Consider the following 26,617-nt stretch of genomic DNA (forward strand, 5'->3'; position numbering starts at 1 on the left):
CCAAAACACCAGTGGCCCCAGAACAACCAGCTGTGATCGGCCTCAGCCATTCCAGACATTTCCATCCATTCCACGTGAGTGGGGCGTTTTCAGTGCTGGTTTGGGATATCGAGACACTCCTGTTCTTCTCCCCTAAAGCTCAGGGTCTACATCTTCCCCTATCAAAAACAAAACAAATTAAAGAAACCCAAGAACGTCTACCTTGCATGTGTTACATCATGTTCTTTTTAGAACATAAAACGTTTTAAAATACAAAAAACAGGCAAAGGTCCATTTTGCCAACAAAACACAATGCAATTAACATACCGTACTGTCCCTTTATTGGGGATAGGTTACAAAGGAGGCAGTGAGAGCCACTAGGAATCCGCTAGTGCTAAGAGAGGTGGTATTGGGGCATTCAAGAAGGTGACGTCGGCACCTTTTGCTGGAGGGAGATCCACCACGAGGGAGAAAAGGCCAGTGGGAGACTCCCCATAAGGAAGGCCCAGAAAGGCTTGGGTGGGTCCAAGAGACAGGGGAGGCAGCTGTGTATGTGGTCAGCTGGTGGCCATATTGATTGAACCCTCTGGTGGGTCTGCAGGTCCATGTGGACGGAGAAAAAGAGCATCAGGTCATCCCATCAGAGAAACATGAAGCTGAGATAAGCTTCCCAGGACTAGGAGCATCCTGAACCTTCAGAAAAGAAAAGAGAGCATACCCTATAGGGTTCTGGAACATCACAGCCATACCTACCCAGAGCACAACATCCCAGTCTCTCCGGGTCTCAGCCCCCAGCCCTTCTGCAGGGACAAAGCCTCCCAACTCCAGCCTTGTCAGTTCACTGACCCCCCCACCCCGCCCCCAGAGGTCCTGCCGAGCACCGAGGACTCAGGCTTCCACTGAGATGAGCTGGTTGAGAACTAGTGACACGGCTGAGCAGCATGACCGCCAAAATCCCCCACCACCTGGGGCAGCTGCTCTCGCAGATACATGGTTCTACAGACCGTCACCACCTGGAACCCACGTGGAGGGTGTCGTTGCCTCCCAGCCATGCCCCAGAAGAGACAGCAGTGCCCGTAGCTGCCCGGCTGACTTGCCCGGGAGAGCAGACCTTCCGACCTCCCGTCCAGGAATCCCCATCACACCAACAACACGCTGGTGAAGGTTCTGCACCGACAGCCATCGATGCCCACCAGGCCGTCCCACTTGAGACCCAGATGCCAGGACCGCAGGTGCTGAAGGAGTCTCCACCCACCTAACAGACACCCCCAACCTATCTGCACATCACCAATGTTCACAGGGATGCTTTGGCCCTAACCAGTGGGCCGACCTGATTAGGAGTGACGCAACGGTTCAGGATGACCAGGCTCGGTGCACACACACAAGGGCCCACAGCTCCGGAAGCTCCACTCACAATTCACAGAGTCACCCCCCCCCCCCCACAACGATGCCCAAATATGCTTGCTTCATCCATCCATCCATCCATCCATCCATCCATCCATCCACCCACACAGACCGGTGGTGTGCTCCTAAATGCTCAAGAAAATGCTCCCGGAGAAAGGAGGGAAAGGCTTCCTTTGTGGCTTTTACCTAGCATTCGCAGCTTGACTCCTTCAAGCGACCCGCCTGCTGACACTAAACGCACAACTAGGAACAGATGCGCACCACTCACCACCCCGAGTCGGCACAAGGCACTTCCGGCACACCCCAACACTTCACACAAGCCCACGTCACGAGGGCACATCAAACACCCCACCCCCACCCCCGACGCCAGGAACGAGTCACGGACTTGCCCGCTACACACCAACACACACACACAACTCCACTATCCAAAGAAATGCCCTTGGAACGCTCCTGAAACCTTCACGCCTTGCGAACAACTTGGATAATTCCTGTAGCTGCCGAGGGACAGATACACAGCTGCCGACAATCAGGAAAAGAAACCGAGCCATGCACCACGTGGTCCTCCGACGCCGTCCGAGTGACACACAGCACGCCACACACCGAAACCAACACACGCAGGAGCCGGTCCAAGCCCTGCCCCTATGCACACGCGCCTAATCCTCCCAAATCTGCCGCGACTCGCGCCAGCCCCCGAGTCAGAGGGGGAAGCAATCGCACGTGCCACGTGCCCCACAGTCCCGACAGCTAACCGCCAACTCCCCGTCCACACACGCCTCTCCGCCGGCGCTCACACACGGGCTTGGCCCTTCATCACCAACGCCCCGAGACCGCACTACCCCACACGTGCCAACACACGTGCCACACTCCCAGCGGACAAGCTCCTGCGGCCCCACCTGCGCCCCGCTGGCCTGGCGGCCCCGCGCCCTCGGAGGGGAACCGCGACGGCCCCTCGCCCCCCGCCCCCCCCCCAGGCCCCCGAAGCACGACGCACGACCGCCGAGGCGCAGACCCCAGACCCGCCGCCGCCGCCGCCCGGGACCCCGCTGCCGACGCCGACACGCCCAAGAACCCGCTTCAGAACCGCCGGGTCGGGACGCCGGGGTGCAGACCCCAGACCCGCCGCTGCCGCCCGGGACCAAGTTGCCGTTGCCGACACGCCCAAGAACCCGCCTCAGAACCACTGGGTCGAGACGCCGAGGCGCAGACCCCAGACCCAACGCCGCCCGGGACCATAATGCCGATGCCGACTCCCAAGAACCCACCCTCGAACCAACTGGTCGAGACGCCGTGGCGCAGACCCCAGACCCGCCGCCGCCCGGGACCCCGCTGCCGTCGCCGACACGCCCAAGAACCCGCTTCAGAACCGCCGGGTCGAGACGCCGAGACGAAGACCCCAGACGTACAGCCGCCCCGGACCCCGCTGCCGACGCCGACTCCCAAGAACCCACCTCAGAACCACTGGGTCGAGACGCCGAGGCGAAGACCCCAGACCCGCCGCCGCCCGGGACCCCGCTGCCGACGCCGACACGCCCAAGAACCCGCTTCAGAACCGCCGGGTCGAGACGCCGAGACGAAGACCCCAGACGTACAGCCGCCCCGGACCCCGCTGCCGACGCCGACTCCCAAGAACCGGTCTCAGCCCCGCGCGGTCCACACCCGCACACCGCCCGAACCACTCGCGCGTCAGCTCACCGTCGCGGCGGCGGTCGCCGAGCGTCCACGCGGCCGGTTGCTACGTGACTCGCGCGCGCACAAGCTAAGGCCTTAACTCGGCGACCGCGGCTATGCCTGAGCGACTAACGGCGCGCGACCCTGGCCTCGACTTGACGTCACGGTGGCACGAGGCCGCCAGGCAGGGCACCGCCCCCAGCCGGGAGGGCCGTTGAGCCCCGCCCCCACGTACGCGCGCGCGCTCCCAGGCGCACCGCCTCAACGGACGCGACGCGGCGGGCACTGGGGGGCGGGCCCAGGAGCGCTGCAGCCCCGCCCCCCTGGGCCTGCGCGGGCGGGCAAAGGGCACGCAGGGACGCGCCTGGAGGTCCCTGCGGGGTAGGGCACCAGGGGACCCTCTCGCGCTGGGAAGCCACTCGGGCGGCTCTAGCTCGGACGGGGCGGACTCTTTATGGCCGTCCAGCCTTGGAGCCGGCGCCTGTGAAGCCCGCGCTGGCGATTGGAACACCGCACACGTGCGCTCCGCGCCCTCTGACGCGGCCTTCCCACCGAGTTAGGGACCAGGTGCACCTGCAGCCCCACGGCCTCCGGTGGGGCCACGGCCGCCCTCGGCCGGGACCGCCCGTCCCTCTGCTCGTCCCCGCCTTTCCACAAGTGCTGTGCCCCTTGGACGCCCGAGCCCGAAGGTTCCATGAAGGAACAGATCGGGCGGAGAATGCAGACCTGGGGAACACTCCAAGGGCCCCCTCCCTCCCCGCCTCCTCTCCCAGAGTTTCCCGAACGCACTGCCTGTGCCAGGTTAGGTTCTTTAGTGTAGCTGCTGATACACGGGCTGCTCAGTACGTGTGATGCACGGACGTCTCCTTCGAAGCTTGTGCTCTGCCTTTGATCCTGCTGGACAGAGGCAGTCACACAGGTGGGCTGGGAACGATTTGCCCTCCCCTCCCTCCTTTTCAAAACAGCGAAGAATTTCAACTGATTTTTTTTTTTTTTAAAGACTCAACTTCTTGACGAGATTTTGTAATATTCTTGGGAGAAGCTTCAACCTTCACAACCTCTTCGTGGCCAGTTGCCACCTTCGTGCTATTTCTCAGCCACAGCAGAACGATGAAACCTCACACCGCACACCTCCAAGTCCACGGGCTGCAGACTCCAAGAGACACAAGCATGATATCCCCCACTCTGCTAAGGTCCTTGCTCGTGTGGAAGGCCATCCCTCTTCTGAGGCCTGTGATCCATGTCCAGAGATGGGTTTGTCTCAGAAGTTAATGCGGGAACGGCCAGAGATCAGGGTCTAAAGGAATGCTCTTACTCCCTCCTGGGACCAGTCTTCCCAAGTTACAGTTGGGCTAATTTGATGCCATCTAGACTCTTGACTCTAGATTTCGAAGTGTTCGAAAATGATTGCAGAATTGGGACCAGAGAAGTTTTCTGCAGTGTCATCTTTTATCAGTGGCCCTGAGAAGGGTCACTCAAGTCCTACCTCTGAGCCATGAGTGAGAATCTTAGCAATAATTGGTTGACTGACTGGACAAAGGGAGCAAACAAGAAGGAGCCTGCTTTCACGAGTGCCTGAGTATATTTTGCCTCAAAACTCTCTAAAACAAAGCTGTTGCTTCAAACCCTTTTTAGCCTTCCCCGGATAAAAGCTCAAGTCTTGAGAAATGTCTCCAAGTTGTTTATTTTTCAATGCCCAGCAGGGATGTTTGCAATAATGTTCACTATGATTTGCTTGAGTGGCTCTCAGCTCGTCTCCCCAGGTCATATGCAGGAAGCGTGCTCAGAGCAGCTGCCAGAGAGAACACAAAGATGGGTGCCTATGGAGAGTCCCTTCCACACTGCAGAGTGGGAGAGGCCTGGGGAATGTCCTGAAGGGCTGCACCGTGGAGCTCACCTGCTTTGGGTGGCTGGCCCTACACTCCAGAAGTGCTAATATAAATAATCCCTGGGCCCCGTCAGGGCGAGATTTGGGAGAAAACTTAGAAACCGTGTGGAGATTGGAGAGCAATTGGGAAATGACTCTCTTACATGACTATAGTACGGAGCAGGGGGAGGGGAGGAACTCCAGGTCCTGAACTCAAAGTCCAGTGCCTTTCCGCATCAGGGTGTCCACTGTTCAGTTTCCACACAGTGGTGGCCTTTGGAGTCAACTTTTCCTCAAGGGGGCAAGGAATTGTTTCAGTGCCTTAACCAGGAGTCTTTTTCAGTGTATGTTCAGTGTGGAGCCATCCTTCTAAACCTTCCTTTCCTTCCCCAACAGCCTGCCATCCTAGGAGCTGTCCTGTTATGATAGCAGGGGTGAAGCAGGTCTCCCAAGAGATTGGTGGCAACCACTGAGGTTCTCAACCCTTGTCACCCTTGGCCAATTTCCTAACAGTCCTCTCTTCTGACAGCACAAAACCCCAATGCTCTTTCATATCAGTTTGAACCTTCCCAGTAAACTGATGTTGATGTGCAATATGAAAAGAAGAATCAAGCAAGACGTTAAAGAGGTGCTCCCATGATTCTCGTGCAGATGGGGCCACATGCACTGATGACATGGATTCCAAAGAACAAGGGTCTCTCATGCAGACAGGAAATACACAAGCCCGTGAGCGGGGCTTCCAGGCTAGCATTGGCCAATGGGAACTTAGAGGAAGCTGGTTGTGTGAATGGGGGTTGGACGTCAGTGGATAGATGGCAGGTGCACATCCATTTCGTGAGGATTGATTTTAACCCCTAGGAAAACCAGGACTGTAGGATGTTAGGGAGGGGAAGGTTTCCTATCCCTTACTTCTGTCCTTAGTCCCATTAATTCAGATACTCAATTCTGTATATTTGGCGCCTCCAAATTCCATATCACCCAAAGAGCCTATAGACACCGTGTGTGTGTGTGTGTGTGTGTGTGTGTGTGTGTGTTCGTGTGCACGTGCATGTGCAGGCAAATGATTTTGTGGGTGAGCCAAGATAGCACTCTTTTTTTTTTCAAAGTAGCACCCTTGAGTCTCCTAATCCAAGTTCTCTTTCTCACAGGGTGACTAATATTGGCAGAATATATTACACTGTTTGGGTGGAGATGCCATATAAAGTACAGAACCCCAGCTAAATGCAAAATTCAAATCAACTGGGAACAAATTTCCAGTAAAAGTTATATCCAAAATATTGCATGGGACCCAATTATTCTAAAAGCTGATCCCTATTATCTGAAATTCTAACTCAGTGGAGCATCCATTATTTCATATGCTAAATCCAGCCACCCTATTCCACAGGGTCCTTGAAATGTAAAGGACTGTCGAACTACATGTTCCCAGAAACCAGTCTCCAGAAATAAGGACAGGAGCCACAGTATCAGCATAAAGTCAATCACTGGGCACACTCACACCTATTTTGGAATATGTGTCAACTTTTAGCCAGAGAAAAAAATACAAGCATTTGTTGAAAATGAAAATAGCTCACATGTACTTTTAGTTGCATGATCCGTCTCTCTGAAGATTTGAACGTCACAGATAACACTGGTTTCCTGCGAGAAAGGGGCTTGGTGCCCAGGAGTAAGAGGTGGGAGGAAGAGTCATCACTGCATATTCCTTTATGTCCTTTGACATTGAACCACACAAAGCTATTGATTCTTTGAGATATTCCACTAAAAGAAGGAAAAATGTTAACAGTCAATGTTGAATGACAGCACAGGATGCTGGGAAACAAAAAGTAGTGATTTCTGGTCCTGCATGTGTAGGCTGCACGCCCTTTGTCTGATAGGCTGGGGCTTGCCAGCAGAGGAGAGCATTAGTAAGGCTCGTCCTGCTTGAGTCTGAGCAGCTTCCAGCGGCGGAGGGCGGCGAGGACAGAAGGACCCGTGTGCAAGCGAGCACGCAGGATCTGCTGAGACCATGCTAATTTGGAACCTCAGTTCCATGTGGCCTTCAGGACCCATGTGTTCATCAGAATACATGTTCTGAATCTTGTTCCGAAAGTCTGGCCTCGGTTGAAGTGAGTCAAGAGCCAGGTGGGAAGCAGAGTGGGTTGAGGGACACAAACTCGGCCGATGGATGAAAACGGAAGCGAAGGACCACCGAGTAACACCTCGGTGCTCGGAATCTGAACAACTTGTATCAATTGCCTCAAAAGGCACACAGCAATTGTGTTGCCCCTGTGTCACTTGAGAGGGACTTGTGGTCCTTGCCTACCTGCCAGAGCCCTCAGGGAAGGTCTCCCCACCCCCACCCAGGGCCCTGGCCCTCGGCCCCTCCCCCGCTGCAGAATGTCAGGAGCCCTACATTCTGTCCCTGTTTACATTCAAACTTTTCCCTCCTTAATTGGCTCTTGAGTATCTGCTGGAGCAGGTCGCTGTCTGGGACCTGGACTCGACGTTTCTCATTGTGGTGGCTGTAGGATTCAGTGGTCCCTGCCCAAGCCTGCGGGGATGGCTTCAGAAGGAGGTAAGCCTGTGGGTTGGGCAGGTGTGTCCGCGTCCCTGCCATCCCTCAAATCCGTGGGATTCAAATGTGACGCTTGGACAGGGGCACATGGGGGTGGGGGTGGGGGTTGAGTAGGGAAAGAGGATGAGGGCCAAGGACCCTGGGGAGGAGGGCAGGTCGAGACCTCGTAGGGGAAATGCCCTGGGTGTGGAGAACGGATGGAGGCAGGCACACTGCGTGTCTCTGGAGTCACACACCACTTTGACAGTTTGTAGCAGAGGTGGCACCGTGTCGTGGTGGTGGCACAGGCAGGGTCCCAGGGAAAGGACAGCCGGGTGTGGTATTCCTCAGACACCTGGACCTCTCCCACCATCCCTCCAAGGGACTTGACTGCAGATTCTGGGTCTCCGTAGTGCCTGATAGGGATGTGGGGGGAGATGGTCTGAGCCAGACGTGGTTCAGTGGGGCGGTCTTATGGCCAATGTCCTCCCCGGGAGCGGGGCTGGAAGTTCCTCTAACACCCCCGGCCCAGGACTTCCACTGCTTCCAGCCCAGAGCTGACTTCTCCCCAGCCCAGGTGACCCTTTTCGTAGATTCAGCAGGGACAGGGCATCAGGTGGCCTCAACCAAGGTAGGCCTTGGGTTCCTCAGCTGTTCTGGGTCCCTCTTCCTCTTGAGGACGTGCGGTCCTTCCACGTGCTTCATCTTGTCCAGTGTTTCCTGGCCAACCCTCAGCCCTGGGAGCCACCTTTGAGATGAAGAGTCTGCTTGTATTCCTCGTCCCTGGGCCGTGGATGGGGAACAGAGTGCAGTGTGGTTGCGTGTCCCAAGCAGCATCTGTGAAAGCTGAGTCCTCCTTACAGGGGGTAGGAGGGGAGCCTGGACGGGAGGACCATCTTCTAAGGTTGTATGACATGTCGTGGGACACCTGTTGATCAGTTAGATGTGCAGGTGTGTCCCTTGGCCTCCCGAACGAGGACCTGCATGGGTTCTTCATGAACAGGCACGGGATCCAGCCCCTTTTCCTCCTGGCACTGGGCTCATGCTGGGCTCCTCGTGTGTCCTCACCTTCACTGTTGGAGCTGGAAGGGGAAGACCACAGAAGCCTGCATTCCCACGACCAGCCCCACGTGACCCAGCTCCAGAGTCCCCCCACCCCAACAGCCCCGCTGCCCCCTCTGCATTGCCCTTTGCTAATCTTCTGTAGCCACCGTGGGCTGCGAGTGACAGGAACCAGGGAACATGACGCCGGCCTCACACTCTCCCGGGATCCGAGCTGCTGAGCGGCGGCAGGACCTGGCCCGTGCGGCGTGTGGGCTGTGGGGGTTCCTAAGACGGGGTTACGTGGGGGCTCGGAGGCCGCGCTTATATGGAGAAAGATATTACAAGCGTTTGTTTTCTTATGTTAGGACAGGAAGAAAGGGAGGGAGTTTTACTGAGCGTCAGGCATTGGGGGTCTGAGCAGGAGAGGGGCCCAAATGGTTTAGACGCTGCCCGTTCACAAAGGCCCTTCAGGTGACTCGGACGTACCTGGGAGCAGAACCCAAGCCGCCTGGGAGCCGGCCGAGGGCATTCCCCACAGGGCAGATGTCCACCCAGCCCCTCGTCCAGGAGGACAGCCCGTGAGGATGGAGGATGGTGTCTGGGGTCCTGGGGAGGTTCCCAGAGTCAGTGCTGGCCAAGGCTGCCTCTTCCAGGCAGGCAGGCTGTCTTGTTGAGAAGGGCGGGGACGGTAATTGTCGTCTGGAGGCCAGAGCATGGAAATCACTCCAGGACACTTGCAAACCGCACCTTTTCGTGTAAGCGTCCCTCCCGTGTCGCGATTCCCCACTCCGCTCCCTAGTGAGCAAAGGGGCCCAGGATCCTGCGTCCTGGCTGCGATTGTCCGACTCGATCCGGCCCTTCCCTTCTGTCCACAGCATCTCCAGTGCTGGGACCGCATGTGGCCATGGACCCGGAGGCCTCCGTGTCTTCTTTGACGGCACAGCCGTTTCCCCCACCTGCTGCTGGCGCCTCGCACTGGTCACCCCGGGGGCAGCACTCGCCGCCCCACGTGACCCCGCCATTCACGCCTGGCAGCCCCGTGGTGCTGCCCACTTTCTGCAGGACACCGCTGGTGGCAGGAGATGCCGTCCATGGCCCAGGTGGGACCCGGGCCCGTAACGTCATCGTCCAGGTCAGGTCAGAGTGGGGGCCCGCAGATGCCCCCCAGACTCAGACCGTCGTCCTCACCCAGGCCCCCGTTCGCTGGAGTCCTCCCGGGGCCCTCTATGGGGGTGCTGCATGTCCCACACCCCTGTTCCTGGCAACGTCGGCAGCGGAGAGCCCCGTGTCCGCCCCAGCCGTCGGGGGCACCTGGGCCGGCAAGGGAGGCTTCAGCCCAGGCCTTCGACCTCAGGCTCCCCCCACGGCTGTCCGGCTGGCCCCCATGGTGCCCCCGGGGACTGCAGGGCCGCAGCCCCCCACAGCTGCCAGGGAGGGCAGCCTGGCCAGCAGCCCTGCCAAGGGCTCGCCCGTGGACTCCTGTAGCCCCAAGAGTGTGTACGAGAACTTCCGGCGCTGGCAGTGCTTCAAGGTCCTGGCCCGCAGGCACCTCCCGCAGAGCCCCGACGCCGAAGCCCTCTCCTGCTTTCTCATGTGAGCGCCTTCTGCCCCCCGCCGCCCTCAGCCAGGACCCTGGGGTGTGCCCAGGGCGGGGGCCTCAGGGTGAGGAGAGGAGGGTGTGAGCCAGTGCCGCTCTGGGAAGGCAGTGCGGCGCGGGTCCTCTGGGGTCCCCCCCTGGACACGGGGTGACGGCACTTCCCGCAGGGGACCGGGGGACCGGATCACTGCCTGGCACGGCACGCTCAGTATCGTCCTTATGGAACGCAGGGTCCGGGGGGAAAGAGCTCCCTGATCCAGGTGCGGGTGGGTGGTCAGCCTGGAGCCCAGGGCCCGGGGCTGCCCAGTGTGAGGCAGTGCCAATGGTCGCCTGGAGGGGGCTGGTTTGCACGGCCAGACACCGCCTGTCACCTGCCAGCACTGAGGGCGGGGGTGGGGCAGGGTGGGGGCCACCAGGCCGCAGCCGCCGCCTGACCCCGAGGGCTTGCAGCCCAGTGCTTCGGTCCCTGGCCCGCCTGAAGCCCACCATGACGCTGGAGGAGGGAGTGTGGCGGGCCGTGCAGGAGTGGCAGTGCAGAAGCAACTTTGACCGGGTCATCTACTACGAGATGGCAGGAAAGTGAGTCAGGGTCCCAGCCCCAGGCCGGTGGGACCCGTGAGGCCGGGCTGAGCACAGGGTCCTCCTCACCTACCTGCCCAGGCTTCAACCCCAACCTGATCGACACCCACCCCTGCCTCCATGTGAAGGTCTCAGGATGGGGGCTGAACCTGCGACCCCGGGGAGGTGGGACCCCCTCTGTGGCCAGGCCGGGCCGGATCGGCCAGCCTGCTGCCTCCTGGGGGGCCAAACCATGGCTGCCGCTGCCGGGCACTGCCTCTTCCGATCCCCCACGGCCTCCGCCTTTTCTGGGCTGCATGGCGGGGCCCCTCCTCAGTGTGGCCTGGGTCTCCTCACCCCCAGGTTCATGGAGTTTGAGGCAGAGGAGGAGATACAGATTCAGAAGCTGCAGTGGGTGAAGGTGGCCCAGGGCGCATCTGCTCCAGCCCCACCCAAGCCTGGAACACAGGGGTCCCCAGCCCTGGAGGGGGGCCGGCAGCCAGGTACAGCACCCACATTCCCAAGGGAGCTGGCGGCCGAAGGCAGTGGGGCCTAGGGAAGGCCGCTGTCCCCACGTCCTGTCTCCTCCTTCACGTGGGCCTTGGTCTTTCAACCAAACCAGCCGCAGAGAGCCTGGGGTCGTAGCTGCCCTTTGTCACCGTGAGATATTGACCTGGCCAAGTTGGTGACTACTCTCCCACCTCCCTGTCAAGGGACCCAACAAATCTCTGCCTGGAAAGCGGGCTGCGGGGGGAGACCCTTGGAGAATCGGTGGGTCCTCTGTTGCTCACAGGAGACGCTATTAGATGCTCCTCCCCTCAGCTCCCCCGTCCCAGGGTGCCTGTGGCTTCAGGTGGCCCTGACCCAGCCCCCACCGACATCAGTGTCCCCCAAACCCTGCCCTCTCCACAAGCAAGCCGGAGCCCCTCTCACCTCCTCCCTCCTTCCCGCTCTGCCTCAGCCTGCATTCCCAGGAAGGCCGGCTCCAGGGCCCAGCCACCCTGCCGGCAGCCACACAGACCCCCGCAGCCCAAGGCACCCAAGGAGATCCCCCCTGAGGCTGTGAGAGAGTACGTGGACATCATGGAGGGGCTGCTGGGGCCTGCCTGCTCAGCCCCGGGGGCGCTAGCGGGTGAATGGGGACAGGACGGAGAGGAGCCACGGCAGGACGAGGACGCCATCTACCTGGACCCGGGTCTTCTCAGCTACATTGACAAGCTGTGTTCCCAGGAAGACTTCATCACCAAGGTGGGCTGGCCCACAGCCTGGCGTCTGGAAGATTCCAGGCATTGCCACTCCGACACCCGGAGTGGGACTGTGCCTAGGCCTTTGGGATCAAGCTCTGTTCCTCGTTCCTGAGCTGTGTGTGTGCAGGCACGTGTGTGTGCACCTGTGTGTACTTGGGTGCATGTGCTTACGAGCATGTGTGTACTTGTGTGTATGTACGTACAAGCAAGGGTTTGTATGTGTGTGTATTTGAGTGAATGTGCTTATGTGCATGTGCGTGTGGGTACTTGTGTGCATGCATGTGTGTATACTTGTGTGCATATGCGTCCATTTATGTGTGTGCATGGGCGTGTACTTGAGTGCATGTACATACATGCAAGTGTTTGTGTGTGTACTTGTGTGAACGTGCTTACATGCATGTGTGTGTGCCTGCGTGTAGGGTGCATGTGTGTGTGCTCTCGTGTGCGTGTGCATACATGTATGTGTGTGCATGTGCGTGTACTTGTGTGAATGTGCTTACGTGCACGTGTGTGTGCCTTCGTGTAGTGTGCGTGTGTGTACTTGTGTGCATGTACGTACATGCAAGGGTTTGTTTGTATGTGTACTTGAGTGAATGTGCTTAGGTGGATGTGTGTGTGCCTGTGTGTGTTTGCATGTGTGTACTTGGGTGCATGAACGTACATGCAAGGGTTTGTATATCTGTGTACTTGTGTGAATGTGCTTACGTGCATGTAAGTGTGCCTGCGTGTAGGGTGCACCTGTGTGTACTTGTGTGTGTGTGTCCATGCACGTGTTTGTGCCTATGTGTAGTGTGCCTCTGTGGGTACTTGTGTACATGAACGTGTGTGTACTTGTGTGTGTGTGCACCTGTGCAGGGTGTGGGTGAGCCTGTGTGGGTGTCTGTGTGTGGCCTGTGTGTATGTGTACGTGCATGTCTATGTGTGTATGCATATGTTTGTGAGGATATGTTGGTGTCTACCATTTGAATGCTTCTGTGTCTCTGTGTGGGCACATATGTGTTGGGGGTGTGTGTGCATACGCATTTGTGTGGCTTTTGTATGTGCGTATGTATATATGTACGTATGTATGTATAGGCTGTGTCTCTCTGTGTATGCATGTGTGAAATTGTGTTGTCTGCATGTGTGCCTGTGTGTGCATGTGTGTGTGTGCATGTGCGCCTGTCTGCGTGTGCGTGCAGCCAGTGATCATGATGGTTCAAACATCCTGCCTTGTGCAGAAGGTGGGGTGGAGCTTCACGTTGCCAGTTTCCCTGCGGGTCCTCCTTGGCTCACAGGTGCTCCCTGCCAAGGTGCCCACAGCCTGTTCCTTCTGTCCCAGGTGGAGGCAGTCATTCACCCGCGATTCCTGGCAGAACTGCTTTCTTCAGAACCACAGCTGGATCTTTTGGCCCTCGCTGAGAAATTGGAGCAGGAGGAAGGACTCTCCCTTGCAGAGGTGAGCAGGGCAAAGAGAGACACAGGAGAGGAGCTGAGCCAGGGGAGGGAGGGGACCCAGGTGAGCCAGGGGAAGGGGGGGCACTCAGTACAATGGCACACGTGACTCGGTCCCCCGCTCCCCTGCCTAGGAGGCATGGCACTGGGGAGGCGAGCTCCAGGAGCTCCAGGGCAGGTACTGAGCAGAGAATGGCATCTATAGGATGGGGAGCCTGGGAAGGGAGGGAGGGACTCAGGGGGATATCAGGAGAGCCAGGGCCTCACGGGCCACCCGACCCCTCCTCCCACCCCCCCCCCCCCCGTCCCCCATGCCACCATCCCACCTCCCCTCTCACACTCCCGTGCTGGCCAGTCACCGTCACCTCCCTCCTCCCAGCTGGTAGAGAAGAGACTGGTGGCCTTGGCGGTGGAGGACGGTGTGCCCACAACCCCGAGTCACTGTGCAGCGACACTGGGCTCCGGGCCTGAGGGTGAGGCCAGGGCCCGGCTAGGGGTCAGCCGTGAAGCCTGCCCAGCAGAGAGCGAGTGCCAGGACCTCCGGAGGCACAGCCCGGCACACGCCCACCCGTGCAGACCCAGAGCCTTTGCCGCGTCTCCAGGACAACAGGAGCTGCCTGCCCTCTGGGCTGGTGGGCTCTCCTCTCCTCCCCAGGGGCCAGGGGGCACCCCTCCTCGGCCGGACCCCAGGGATGCCCCGTTGTTCAGAGAGGCCCCCCCTGCTAGGGAGCCTGGCAGGCCAGCAGATGGGTCCAGTGAGGACGAGGAGGAGCTGCCCAGCCTGGCCTTCCTCCTATCCTCTCGGCACAGCCTGCTGCCCTGGGGGCTCTCCCAGAGTCCTGCTCCGGCCCCGGGCCTCCCCAGCCCTGGAGGGCGCGGGCCGCGGGGAGCTCCCCAGGCCCCCGCTGCTCAGAGAATAGGCCGCAGCCCAGCCGCTCCCCCAGCTGCCAAGTCCAGAAAGCGGGCTCTGCGTGCGGGTCTGGCCACGGCCGGGAAGACGCCCCTCCCAGGGGCCAGCCTCAGGGGCTCGGTGCGGGCCCTGGCCGTGGGGCTGCTTCGGCCCTCTCTGCCTCCAAAGAGAAGGTGTGGCTCCTTTGTCCCAGGGAGGAGGAGAAAGCAGCACTGCAGCCCGTAGGGAGCCCTGGGCCCACCCTTCAGTGCTGATCCTGGCCGGGGGGGAGAGGGGGAGGGCACGACTGCGGGCGGGGTGGCAGCAGCCCCCAGGGGCGCTGCGTGTACGTGGGAATAAAGATGGTTTTGCTGGGAAATGCGTCTGGGCCGCTGCATGGAGATGCCCTGGCCGGAGGGAAGGGGTCTGGGAGGGGCCTCCAGGGGCTTGCGGTCACCATGTGTGTCCCTGAACATCCAGGCATGGGCGCCCTCTGCACCACAACCATCTTCCAGAGTGCAGTCTGCAGTCAGCCCTGTCTTCTCCGGGAGCTGCCCTCTGCCTCCCTGCAGCGTCCAGCCATGGGGCTGAGCTGGGGCGGGGAGGGGGGGCTTGGGGGGGGGGGCTACATCTTCCTTGGCTCCTCCAAGGCTCCCTGTGTGGGCCTGAGGGAGGGCAGAAGGCCTAGACTCAGGGGACAGGCTCTGGGGCTCTGGCCTCTTGGTATGAGGAGCATCTTCCAGTCCCAGTGGGACCATTGAAATGTGAGGGATGGGGGGGGGTCCTCTTCATCCCCGTGAGGATGGACTTGGGGAAAGCATGAGGCGGGACTTGGGGGCAACATGAGGCGGGACTTGGGGGCCACCAGCCGAGGTGTGCGTGCGCTGTCCCAGGCGGCACCTCCGGGCCAGCTCACTGGGCCTCCACAGGGAGCCTGGAGGGAGCCAGGCTTCACCGTTTTCTGAGGACTGTGGGCTCCGGGAGGCCAGGGGATGAGGGCAGTCACGGGCGCCAGGGCGGCTGCCACACAGCGTTGGCTCCAGAGTCCTCCTCCTGCTCCCGTAAGAAGAAACCCCTCAAAGTAGCCATGGAGTCGTGGGGAAATCCCTCACATCCAGGTGCACACCTGTCCCCACTGATGACGGTGTCATGTCTTCTGATGGCACCCGGGCAGTCGGGCTCCCTGTTGCCCCCCTGTCCTGGCTGCACGTTTGTTCTTCATTCCGAGCTGCGGGGTGTCCTACAGGTCACTGTGCGCTGCGCGGGAAGGGGGAGAGCAGGCTGGTTTGGGGAATCCTGGCCAGGGTGCCCCCATGCTCCCCAAACGCTGATCTTGGGGAGGCCTGCCCGCACCCATGCCTCCATCGGTCATCAGCCATCACTGGGCACGGGTGTCTTAGGGGGCTCTGGCAGAGAAAGATGGTGTCCGTGGCCAGTTGTTAGGACAGACAGTGCTGAGGCATCCCCGGAACCCCTACAAGCATTTGCTCTGGAGACTCTGGGCCGGGAATCAGAGGGCTCGGAAAGTCCCCACTTGTGGTCCCCACGACCTACTTGACGGGACCCTTCCTCCAGATGAGCTGGCACGAGTCCCCACAGCCTCGCAGGTCTCCTGGGAGGCCCTGGACGTGACTCACGCAGTCTGAGGGCCCGTCCGTCTGGGATGCCTGCGTGCCAGCCTGGGCTCTCTCTCGGTGCTCATTTTAGCAAAATATCTTGCGATCAAGCTGGGCTGTGTGAGGGTTCGTTTTCCCTACTTCACCGCAGTCTCTGAAGGCCAGTCTCCACCCTCCTCCCATAGTCTGTCCTTTGGAATGTCCTTTGTCGTGGTTCATTCCGAAGATCATGCTTCAGGGCTGTGTATTGTGTGAATTCGTACAAAGTGCATGGACATTAAAAGATGTTTTCCAACCCCACACACAATCTACAGAGGTATCCGTAAGGTGTTTCTAGGTTGTAAGTCTCCTAAAAATATATAAATAGAACAATTGGTAAAGTGCTCCTGCCCTTTACAATCTGTTCATATGAAAACAGCCAAATGTAGATTTTTCTCTTGCAAATTGTGCTGAAGTGGAGCCTCAAAGCCATCTATACAGACCAACCTATGCCACTGGGAGCACAGTGGTGTTATCAGTACCGAGAGGGTGATTCAGATCACACACCATCCTTCCCCCCCTATCTTTACCTCGATGTTGGCTTTGCTGGATCCCTTGTGCTGTCCCAGAAAGCAATGGATATACCACTATTGTAGTCTCTGTGTACTTCTGATAAGTACGTCTTGTAGGCCTGGATTAATCTTTTCAGGGCATTCGCTATTGGTTGCTCTGCGTGTGCAAGATATTGACAACCTCTAGATAAAACTGACATTAAAAGAATTTTCTCCAATGGTATTTGGAGAACAGTCATAAAGTAACTAAACAAACATAATTGCATTATACTCTAATGTGTCCAAAGTTTAAGCTTTAAGTTATATATAGATAAAAATGAGGATAAAGTTTTTCCCCTCAGTTCAGCAATAAGACCAGAATATCTGCTCTCACTCTCTTTTTTCAACTTAATATTGCAGGTCCTAGTTAGTATAGTGAAGCTAGAAGTGGCAATAGAGGCATACGGTTTGGAGAAGAAGAAATATATCTGTCATTATGTGCTGATGTCATTATGTGATGACGAAAATTCCAAGGACTCTCCAAGAAACTCATACTTGTAATAGATTACTTTAGCGAAATCTCAGAATACAAGATCAGTGTAATATGCAACATCGATCATATTACCATAGTCTAGCAACGAACAATTGGAAATGAATATCTAGAACATATACAATCTTTCTCTCAGAAATGAGATGTTTGGTGTAAGTCTTTTAAAAAATGTAAAGGACCTGCACAATGAAACTTACAGAACTGATGAAAACAAACAAGCCCATGTAAGCACAAGAACATACTGCTTTCATGAACTGAAAGAGTCAAGGTAGTAGATCGTCAATTCTTGTAAAATTGACAGACAGGCTTAAAATGGAATTCCTGTCAGTTCCCCATAAGGCTTTCTTTGGTCAAAATAGACAAACTTATTCTAAAACTTATATCAAAGTTAAAGGAAGAGTGACAGCAGCAAAATGATGGACAGACTAGGATGGTCCAAGCTCTTGTTTCTGCACAGAAAATTAAAAAAAAAAAAAAGAAAGAAAAGAAGAACACACACACACACACACACACACACTCTCAGAAACCTCTAAACCAACTTTATAGGAGCTCCAGAAAATAGCCAAAGGCTTCCAGTGATCAGCATATGCCCAATCAAGAAAAAACATCTTCAAAAAGGTAAGAAGGTTTTGTGGCATTTTACCCACCCTTGTCCCATACCTCCCAGCAGGGCCATGGTCTTAGTCCTGTGCAGGAGCAGGGCTGGTCCCCGGTTCCCCTCCTCCATTGTGGGGAGCAGAGCAGACCTTCCTTGCAGATAACTGTGTTCCCTCATTCCAATCTTTCTGGGGGCCTCCTGAAGGCCTGGAGCAAGATGTTCTTGTGTGGTTTGTACAGGTTGGACACAGGTGGGAAAAGGCAGGTGCTGCTCCTGAACCTACAGGGCACCTCTGAACCTACAGACGCCTGAGCTAGGAGATTCAGGCTGGGGACACGCAATTGACCGTTTAAAGCTCAGGAGATAAGCTAAAGTAAGACTTTGGGAAATGAGGATTTTCTAAAGCAGCCTGTATACAGGGGAGTTTAAAAAGCCATGTGCAGGACAGGCAAGAATGCTCAGAAAAGTCCTGAGAAGACCTCAAGCTTCCACCCCAGGCTGACTCCTAGACCAGAGCAAGCCTAGCAAAGGGGGAGGGGGGACAAGGACTCCAGCACAGAGTCAGCATGCCTGGGGGAGGTAGCTGTTCTCTCTCATTATTTGTTATTTTTGTTTGTTTATTTGTTTCAGCTCTGGAAATTCAAAGAAATCTTTCAAAACATAAGCTAAACACAAACTAAAGAAACAAAGACTTCAGTGTTTAAACTCAGCAAGTAATCAATCGTCTTTGCAAAAAGTAATAATAATAATAACTGGAGGTGTGCCTGGGTGACTCAGTCATTAAGCATCTGACTCTTGACTTCGGCCCAGGTCATCATCTCACAGTTCATGAGTTCTAGCCCCGCATCAGGCTCTGTACTGAGAGTGCGGAGCCCGGTCGTGATTCTCTCTCACTCTCTCTTTGCCCCTCCCCCACTCTCTCTCTCTTTCAAAATAAATAAATAAACTTAAAAAAAATGGAAGCATCAAAATGAACACACTACTACAGACTTCAAAAATAGGTAAAAACCCAACAAACCATGGTGAACAGGAAGATTCTTATTTCCAGAGTTACCAATAATATCCAATTTCCAACAAAAAAGTCACAGGCATACAAAGATACATAAAAATAGTAAGCTCATCTTGAAAAAAGAGCAAAAGCACTTCTATGAATGTAGGATAGTTGTTTTATTTGTTTGTTTGTTTGTTTGTTTGTTTAGCAAGTATATGAGTGGGGGAGGGAAACAGAATCTGAGGCAGGCTCTGCAGTGTCAGCACGGAGCCCCATGTGGGACTCGAACTCCCGAACCCTGAGATCATGGCCTGATCCAAAAGCAAGAGTCAGATGCTTAACTGACTCAGCCACCAGGTGCCCCGAGGATAGTTGTTTTAACAAATTGTGTTGAAACAATTGAATGCCCACAGGCCAAAAAAAACAAAAAACAACCCTCCCAAAACCTCCACCTAAACTTCACATTTTATATATAAAAATGAACTCAAAATGGATGATACATCTGTACATAATGTAAACACATCTGTACGTAATGTAAATACCTCTATACATAATGTAAAACGTAAAACTATAAATCGACAAAAAACATAGGAGAAAATCTTTATGATTTAGAGTGAAGCAAAGGTTTCTTAGCCATGACACCAAAAACATGATCTATGAAATTAAAAACTGATAAATTGTAATCATCAAGATTACAGACTTTTGTTCTGAAAAAGACCCCATGAATAAGATGAATAAACAAATTGATATATTGGTGCCACCCTCAGAGTCCACTTCGATTTCAACAGTTTTATATGTACTCATTTGTATGTTGGTGTATAATTTTTTTAAAGCGATTCTTTTTCTTTTTTTAATTTAAATTTTCATTAGTTAACATACAGTGCAATATTGGCTTCAGGAGCAGAATTCACTGATTCATCACAATATGAAATTTTATGACATGGACTCTTATAAACACCACAGTGAAGAAGATGTATCACCGGGGTCGTACCTAATGCTACTCTTCACAGACCCGCCAGCCTCTCCTCCCTCCCTGGGGTCCTCCATAACCCCTGGCAACCACAAACATGTTTTCCATCTTGACAACCTTCTCTTCTTAAGAATGTTGTATAAAAGGAATCATATATATGTTATATAAGCAAAATGTTATATCAATGACTTTTCACTCAGAAAAATCCCCTTGAGATCCATTCAAGGTGCACACATCAATTTGCTCCTTTTTATCAGAGAGTAGCATTTACTAGTATAGCTGTACCACAAATTGTATGGCTATTTAGTGATTGGAGATCATTTGGGTTGTTTCCAATTCGGGGTTCTTACAACTAAAGCCACTATGAACGTTCATGTACAGGGTTTTGCATAGACATGCTTTTGATTTCTCTGGGATAAATGCCCCGCAGGGTGATGCTGAGGATTTGGTAAGTGTATGCTTACTTTTTTTTTTTTTTGAAGAAACTGCAGTCTGGGGATGCAGGGGACTTGGGTGGAGTCTAGGGAGTCTGGGGGGTGCAGTTGACCTGGAAGTGGTGGCAAGAGTGTCTCTAGTCACAGGAGACATAAGCCACTGTGCTTGTAACCCAGGTCACAGGGCACTCGAAGAGAGTCACAGGGGTATCTAGGAGCACAGAGATCTTGGAAGTAACCATAGAGGTGTTGGGGGGCACCAGAGGCTTGAAAGGAGTCATAGCAGTTTCTGGAGGCACAGAGGACATGGGAGGATTCCCAGAGATTTGGAGTGCATGGCAGCCTAGAAGCAAACAGTTGTCTCAAGGAGGAGTGGTAAGACCCAGGGAACACTAGCATCATTGGGTGGATGGTGGGTTCAGAGAAGCACCAGCAGCATCAGGGTGCATGAGGGCCTGAAGGAGCACCAGGACTGTCTGGAGGTGTTGTGACGTGTATGGTCACACGAGGGATGTGGAGGGAGTTGCAGGCACTGTGTGGGCAGCAGAGAACTGGGAGAAGTCACAAGAATGTTTAAGGTACAGGAGATTTGAGAAGAGTTCTCTGCCCAGGGTCCCATGAGACTGAAGTGGAGATGTTCACTGGGCTGCTTTCTCATTGGGAAGCTCTGGGTAGAAAATCCACTCGCAAGCTTGTCCTTGCTCCTGGCACAATTCAGTTCCATGCAGCAGAAGGTCTGAGGCCCTGGTTTCTTCCCAGTGTCGTTGAGGGCCACTCTCAGCTTCATTAGGCCAGTGCATCCCTTGCCGTGTAGCCCCACCATTTTCATGCCAGCAACACCAAACCTTTCTCATGCTCTGAACTCAGACGGGGATCACACCACTGGCTTTCCTGGGGCCAGTGTGCAGATGGCAGATCATCTGAGCCTTCACAATCATGTGAGCCAATCCCTCATAGGTAAACAATCTCTGCCACTCCCTGTTTCTTGCTCTCCTGATTTGTATTAGCTCTGTTTCTCTGGAGAACCCCAACAAATGTAGCAACCACTATGAAAGTCACTAAAAATATAGGTATAGAGTTAACAGAGGAATTAGATGGTACAATAAAAAATGTTAGTGGAAAAGACAGAAGGAGAAAAGTAAAAGTGGGGGAAAGATAAGAGAAACACAGAAAACAAGTAGCAAACTGGAAAATGTAATTCAAACCACATCAATAGTCACATTAAGTACAAATAGACTAAGCACTCTAATTTAAAGATAGACATTGAAAGACCATATTACAAAATTTAAAAAACAAGGCCCTTATAAATATGATCCCTAAGAGGGAGAAGGAAAGAAATGAGAAATTAAAGTAATCCAACTTCAAATGGAATAAGTAAAACTTATATTTGCAGAAGTCATGAACCTCTATGTAGAAAATTCTAATGAACTTGCCAAAACAAGAGACTATAACTAATAAATAACTTGAAGATCCTAAGAAGCAATATTTCTTACAAAAGTCCATGATATTTCTGTATACTAGCTATAGAAAGATGAAAATAAACTAAAATAATTTCATTCACAATAGCATAGAAAATAGTTAGATATAAATTTAATAAAGAAGTACAAAATCTGTACATTGAAAACTATAAAACATTGCCGAGAGAAATTAAAGATCTAGTTAAATGGAGAAACATATCTCACTCATGGATTGAAGGATTTCTGTTTTTTTAATGTCAGGTTTATTGATGTATAATTTACATATAGCTATGTAATCATCACCACAATCAAAATATAGATTGTTACATAACCCCCCAAAAATTACCCTGTGCCCCTTCATAGTCTTATTTTTTCATTTAATGTTTTTATTTTTTTAATTTAAATTTTAGTTAGCCAACATACAAGTTGAATATCGGCTTCAGGAGTGGAACTCAGTGATTCATCACCTATAAACAACACCCAGGGCTCATCACAAGTGCCCTCCTTAATACCCATCACCCATTTAGCCCATCTCTCCACTCACCTTCCTTCATCAACCCTCAGTCTTTTCTCTATTGTTAAGAGTCTTTCATAGTTTGTTTCCCTCTCTCTTCTACTCCCCTGCCTTCCCATGTGTTCACCTGTTTTATTTATTTTTCCCCCTATTTTTATAATTCATTTTTTTAATTCTTTTTTTATTCTCAAGTTATTTAACATACAGTCTAGTCTTGGCTTCAAGAGTAGAACCCAGTGATTTATCTCTGACATATAACATTCAGTGCTCATCCCAAAAAGTGCTCTCCATAATGCCTGTCATCCATTTAACATATCCCCCACTTCACCCCTGACAGCAATCCTCACTTTTGTATTTAATTGTCTTTTATGGTTTACCTCCCTCTCTGTTTTTATCTTATTTTTCCTTCTCTTCCCCTATGTTAATATGTTGATTTTCTCAAATTCCACATATGAGTGAAATCTTGTATCTTTCTCTGACTGATTTATTTTGCTTAGCATATTACCCTGCAGTTCCATCCATGTTATTACAAACGGCAAAATTTCATTCTTTTTCATAGTCCTATAGTATTCTAGTGTGTGTGTGTGTGTGTGTGTGTGTGTGTGTATGAGTGTGTGTGTGTGTGCGTGTGTCTGTATATATATATTTATATTTATATTTATATACACACCACAATATACCACATCTTCTTTATCTATTCATCAGTTGATGAACATTTGGGCTCTTCCCATAAGTTGCTACTGTCAATAGCACTGCTATAAACGTTGGGGTGCATGTGCCCCTTTGAATCAGCACCTTTTTATCCTTTGAGTAAATACTTATTAATGCAATTGCTGGGTCATAGGGTAATTCCATTTTTTATTTTTTTAGGAACCTCCATACTGTTTTCCAGAGTGGCTGCACCACTTTGCATTCCCACCAACAGTGCGAAAGTGTTCTCCTTTCTTTGTGTCCTTGCCAACATGTTGTTTCCTGAGTTGTTAATTTTAGCCATTCCGACTGGTGTGAGGTGGTATCTCATTGTGGTTTTGATGTGTATTTTCCTGATTATGTGTGATTTTGAGCATCCTTTCATATGTCTGTTGGCCATCTGGATGTCTTCTTTGGAAAAGTGTCTATTCATGTCTTCCACCCATTTCTTCTCTGGATTATTTGTTTTTTGGGTGTTGAGTTTGGTAAATTCTTTATAGATTTTGGATAGTCTTTATCAGATGTCATTTGCAAATATCTTCTCCCATTCTGTCGGTTGCCTTTTAGTTTAGTTGATTGTTTCCTTTGCTGTGCAGAAGCTTTTTATCTTGATGAGGTCTCAATAGTTCATTTTTGCTTTTGTTTCCCTTGCCTTCAGAGACATGTTGAATATGAAGTTGCTGCAGCCTAGGTCAAAGAGGTTGCTGCCTGTTTTCTCCTATAGGATTTTGATGGTTTTCTGTCTCATATGTAGGTCATCATTTCAAATTTATTTTTGTGTATGGTGTAAGAAAGTGGTCCAGTGTCATTCTTCTGCATGTTGCTGTCCAGTTCTCCCAGCACCATTTACTAGATTGTCTTTTTCCTCTTCTTTTCTCCTTCTCCTTCTCCCCTCTCCTCCTCCTCCTCCTTCTTTTTTCTGAGACTATCTTTTTTCCATTGGGTACTCTTTCCTGCTTTGTCGAATATTAGTTGGCCATATATTTGTGGTTCCATTTCTGGGTTCTCCATTCTGTTCCATTGATCTATGTGTCTGTTTTTGTGCCAACACTATACTGTCTCAATGATTACAGCTTTGTAATACAGCTTAAAGTCCAGGATAGTGATGCCTCCAACTTTGGTTTTCTTCTTCAACATTGTTTTGGCTATTTGAGGTCTTTTGTGGTTCCATACAAATTTTAGGATTGTTTGTTCTAGCTCTTTGAGGAATGCTTGTGTTATTTTGATAGGGATTGCATTGAATGTGTGGGTTGCTTTGGGTAATATTGACATTTTGACAATATTTGTTCTTCTAATCCATGTTCTTTCTGTCTTCTTCAATTTCTTTCATAAGATTTCCATAGATTTCAGCATATAGATCTTTTACCTCTTTGGTTAGGTTTATTCCTAGGCATTTTATGGGTTTTGGTGCAATTGAAAATGGGATTGATTCCTTGATATCTGTTTCTATTGCTTCATTATTGGTATATAGAAATGCAACTGATTTCTGTACATTGATTTTATATCCTGTGACTGCTGAATTAATGTATCAGCTCTAGAAGTTTTTTGGTGGAGTCTTTTAGGTTTTCCATGCACAGTATCATCTCATCTGTAAAGAGTGAAAGTTTGACAACTTATTTGCCAATTTGGATGCCTTTTATTTCTTTGTGTTATCTGATTGCTGAGGCTAGGACTTCCAACACTTTGGTGAAAAACAGTGGTGAGAGCGGACCTCCCTGTTGAGTTCCTGATCTTAGGGGGAAAGTGCTCATTTTTTTCCCACTGAAGATGATATTAGCCGTGGGCCTATCATACATGGCTTTTGTGATGTTAAGGTATGTTCCTTCTATCCTGACTTTCTTGAGGATTTTTATTAAGAATGGATGATGTATTTTGACAAATGCTTTTTCTGCATCTATTGACAGGATCATATGGTTCTTATCTTTTGTTTTATCAATGTGGTGTCACGTTGATTGATTTGTGAATATTGAACCATCCCTGCAGCCCGGAAAGAAATCCCACTTGATCATGGTCAATAATTCTTTTAATATACGGTTGAATTCAATTTGCTAGTATCTTGTTGAGGATTTTTGCACCCAGGTTCATCAAAGATATTGGCCTATAATTCTCCTTCCCAGTGGGGTCTTTGGTTTTGGAATTAAGGCAATGCAGGCTTCATAGAATGAATTTGGAAGCTTTCCTTCCTTTTCTATTTTTTGAAACAATTTGAGAAGAATAGGTATTAACTCTGCTTTAAATGTCTGGTAAAATTCCCCTGGGCAGCCATGTGGCTCAGGACTCTTACTTGTTGGAAGATTTTTGATAACCGATTCAATTTCTTTGCTGGTTATGGGTCTGTTCAAATGTTCTATTTCTTCCTGTTTCTGTTTTGGTAATTTGTTAGTTTCTAGAAATTTGTCCATTTCTTCCAGATTGCCCAGTTTTTTTTTTGGCATGTAATTTTTCACAGTATTCTCTTCTAATTGTGTTTCTGCAATGTTGGTTATGATCTCTCCTCTTTCATTCATGATTTTATCTATTTGGGTCCTTTCTCTCTCTTTCTCTCTCTCTCTCTCTTTTTGATAAGTCTGGCTAAGAGTTTATTAATGTTGTTTATTCTTTCAAAGAATTAGCTCTTAGTTTCAATGATCTATTCTAATGTTTTTGTTTCTATATTGTTTATTTCTGATCTAATCTTTATTATTATCCTTCTTCTGCTGGCTTTAGGTTTTATTTGCGGTTTATTTTCTAGCTCCTTTAGATGTAAGCTTAGGTTGTATATTAGTGACCTTCCTTGTTTCTTGAGATAGACCTAAATTGCAATGTACTTTCTTCTCAGGACTGCCTTTGCTGCATCCCAAAGGTTTTAGGCCATTGTGTTTTCATTTGCATTTGCTTCCATGTATTTTTTTTATTTCTTCTTTAATTTCCTGGTTAACTCATTCATTCTTTAGTAGGATGTTTTTTAACTTCCCTGTGTTTGAGGGTTTTCCAAACTTTTCTTGTGGTTAACTTCAAGTTAGTTGAAGTGTAGTGTAGTGATCTGAAAATATGCATGGTATGATCTCAATCTTTTTATACTTATTGAGGGCTGATTTGTGACCCAGTATGTGATCTATTCTGGAGAATGCTCCATGTGCACTCAAAAAGAATGTGTATTCTATTGCTTTAGGATGAAATGTTCTGAATATATCTGTTAAGTCCATCTGGTCCAGTGTGTTATCCAAAGTCATTGTTTCCTTGTTGATTTTCCTCTTAGATGATCTGCCCTTTGCTGTAAGCAGAATGTTAAAGTCCCCTACTATTACTGCATTATTATAAATGTGTTTCTTTATGTTTGTTAGTAATTGATATATATCCCAAGTTGGGAGAATAAATCTTTATAATTTTTAGATCTTCATGATGGATAGATCCCTTAATTATGATATAATGCCCTTCTTCATCACTGGTGATAGTCTTTGGTTTAAAATCTAGTTTGTCTGATATATGTATGGCACTTCAGCTTTCTTTTGATTTCTATTAACTGATAGTTGGTTCTCCATCCCATCACTTTCAATCTGCAGGTGTCTTTAGGTCTAAACTGAGTCTCTTGTAGGCAGCATATAGATGAATCTGGTTTTTTATCCATTTTGATATCCTCTGCCTTTTGATTGGAGCATTTAGTCCATTTACATTCAAAGTGGTTATTGGTATGAATTTAGTGCCATTGTGTTGCCATAGATTTGGTGTTTCTGGTGATGTTCTCTGGTCCTTTCTAGTCTTTGTTACTTTTGGTCTTTTTTTTTTCTCCACTCAAAGAGTCCCCCTTTAAATTTCTTTCAGGGCTTACTTAGTGGTCATGCATTCCTTTAGTTTTTGTTTTTCTGGGAAACTATCTCTACTTCTATTCTGAATGACAGCCTTGCTGGATAAAGGATTCTTGGCGGCATATTTTTCCCATTCAGTATGTTGATGGTATCCTGCCACTCCTTTCTGGCCTTCCAAGTTTATGTGGACAGATCTGCTATGAAACTGATCTGTCTTCCCTTGTAGGTTAAAGATTTTTTTCTCTTGCTGTTTTTAGGATTCTTTCTT

The 26,617-nt window shown here is 51.2% G+C and overlaps 1 protein-coding gene across 1 annotated transcript; it reads left to right on the forward strand.

Annotated features, from left to right (window-relative positions):
• Positions 1–5,865: 5,865 nt before the first annotated feature.
• Positions 5,866–14,491, forward strand: LOC122474700 (NUT family member 2G-like). Its single transcript, XM_043565746.1, has 7 exons — positions 5,866–7,469; positions 9,368–10,085; positions 10,540–10,668; positions 11,011–11,150; positions 11,609–11,895; positions 13,213–13,329; positions 13,705–14,491. The coding sequence occupies exons 1-7, from the start codon at positions 7,454–7,456 to the stop codon at positions 14,458–14,460; spliced, it is 2,163 nt and encodes a 720-aa protein (XP_043421681.1). The 5' UTR covers positions 5,866–7,453; the 3' UTR covers positions 14,461–14,491.
• The last annotated feature ends 12,126 nt before the right edge of the window (positions 14,492–26,617 follow it).

This window comes from Prionailurus bengalensis, chromosome D4 (assembly GCF_016509475.1).
Source record: "Prionailurus bengalensis isolate Pbe53 chromosome D4, Fcat_Pben_1.1_paternal_pri, whole genome shotgun sequence".
Lineage (NCBI taxonomy): Eukaryota > Metazoa > Chordata > Mammalia > Carnivora > Felidae > Prionailurus > Prionailurus bengalensis.

Bases quoted from the DNA above. Each gene is read 5' to 3' on its own strand.
- LOC122474700 (XM_043565746.1), top strand. The intron at 11,896-13,212 runs GTGGGCTGGCCC...CTTCTGTCCCAG, and splicing joins AGGAAGACTTCATCACCAAG to GTGGAGGCAGTCATTCACCC. The intron at 13,330-13,704 runs GTGAGCAGGGCA...CCCTCCTCCCAG, and splicing joins AAGGACTCTCCCTTGCAGAG to CTGGTAGAGAAGAGACTGGT.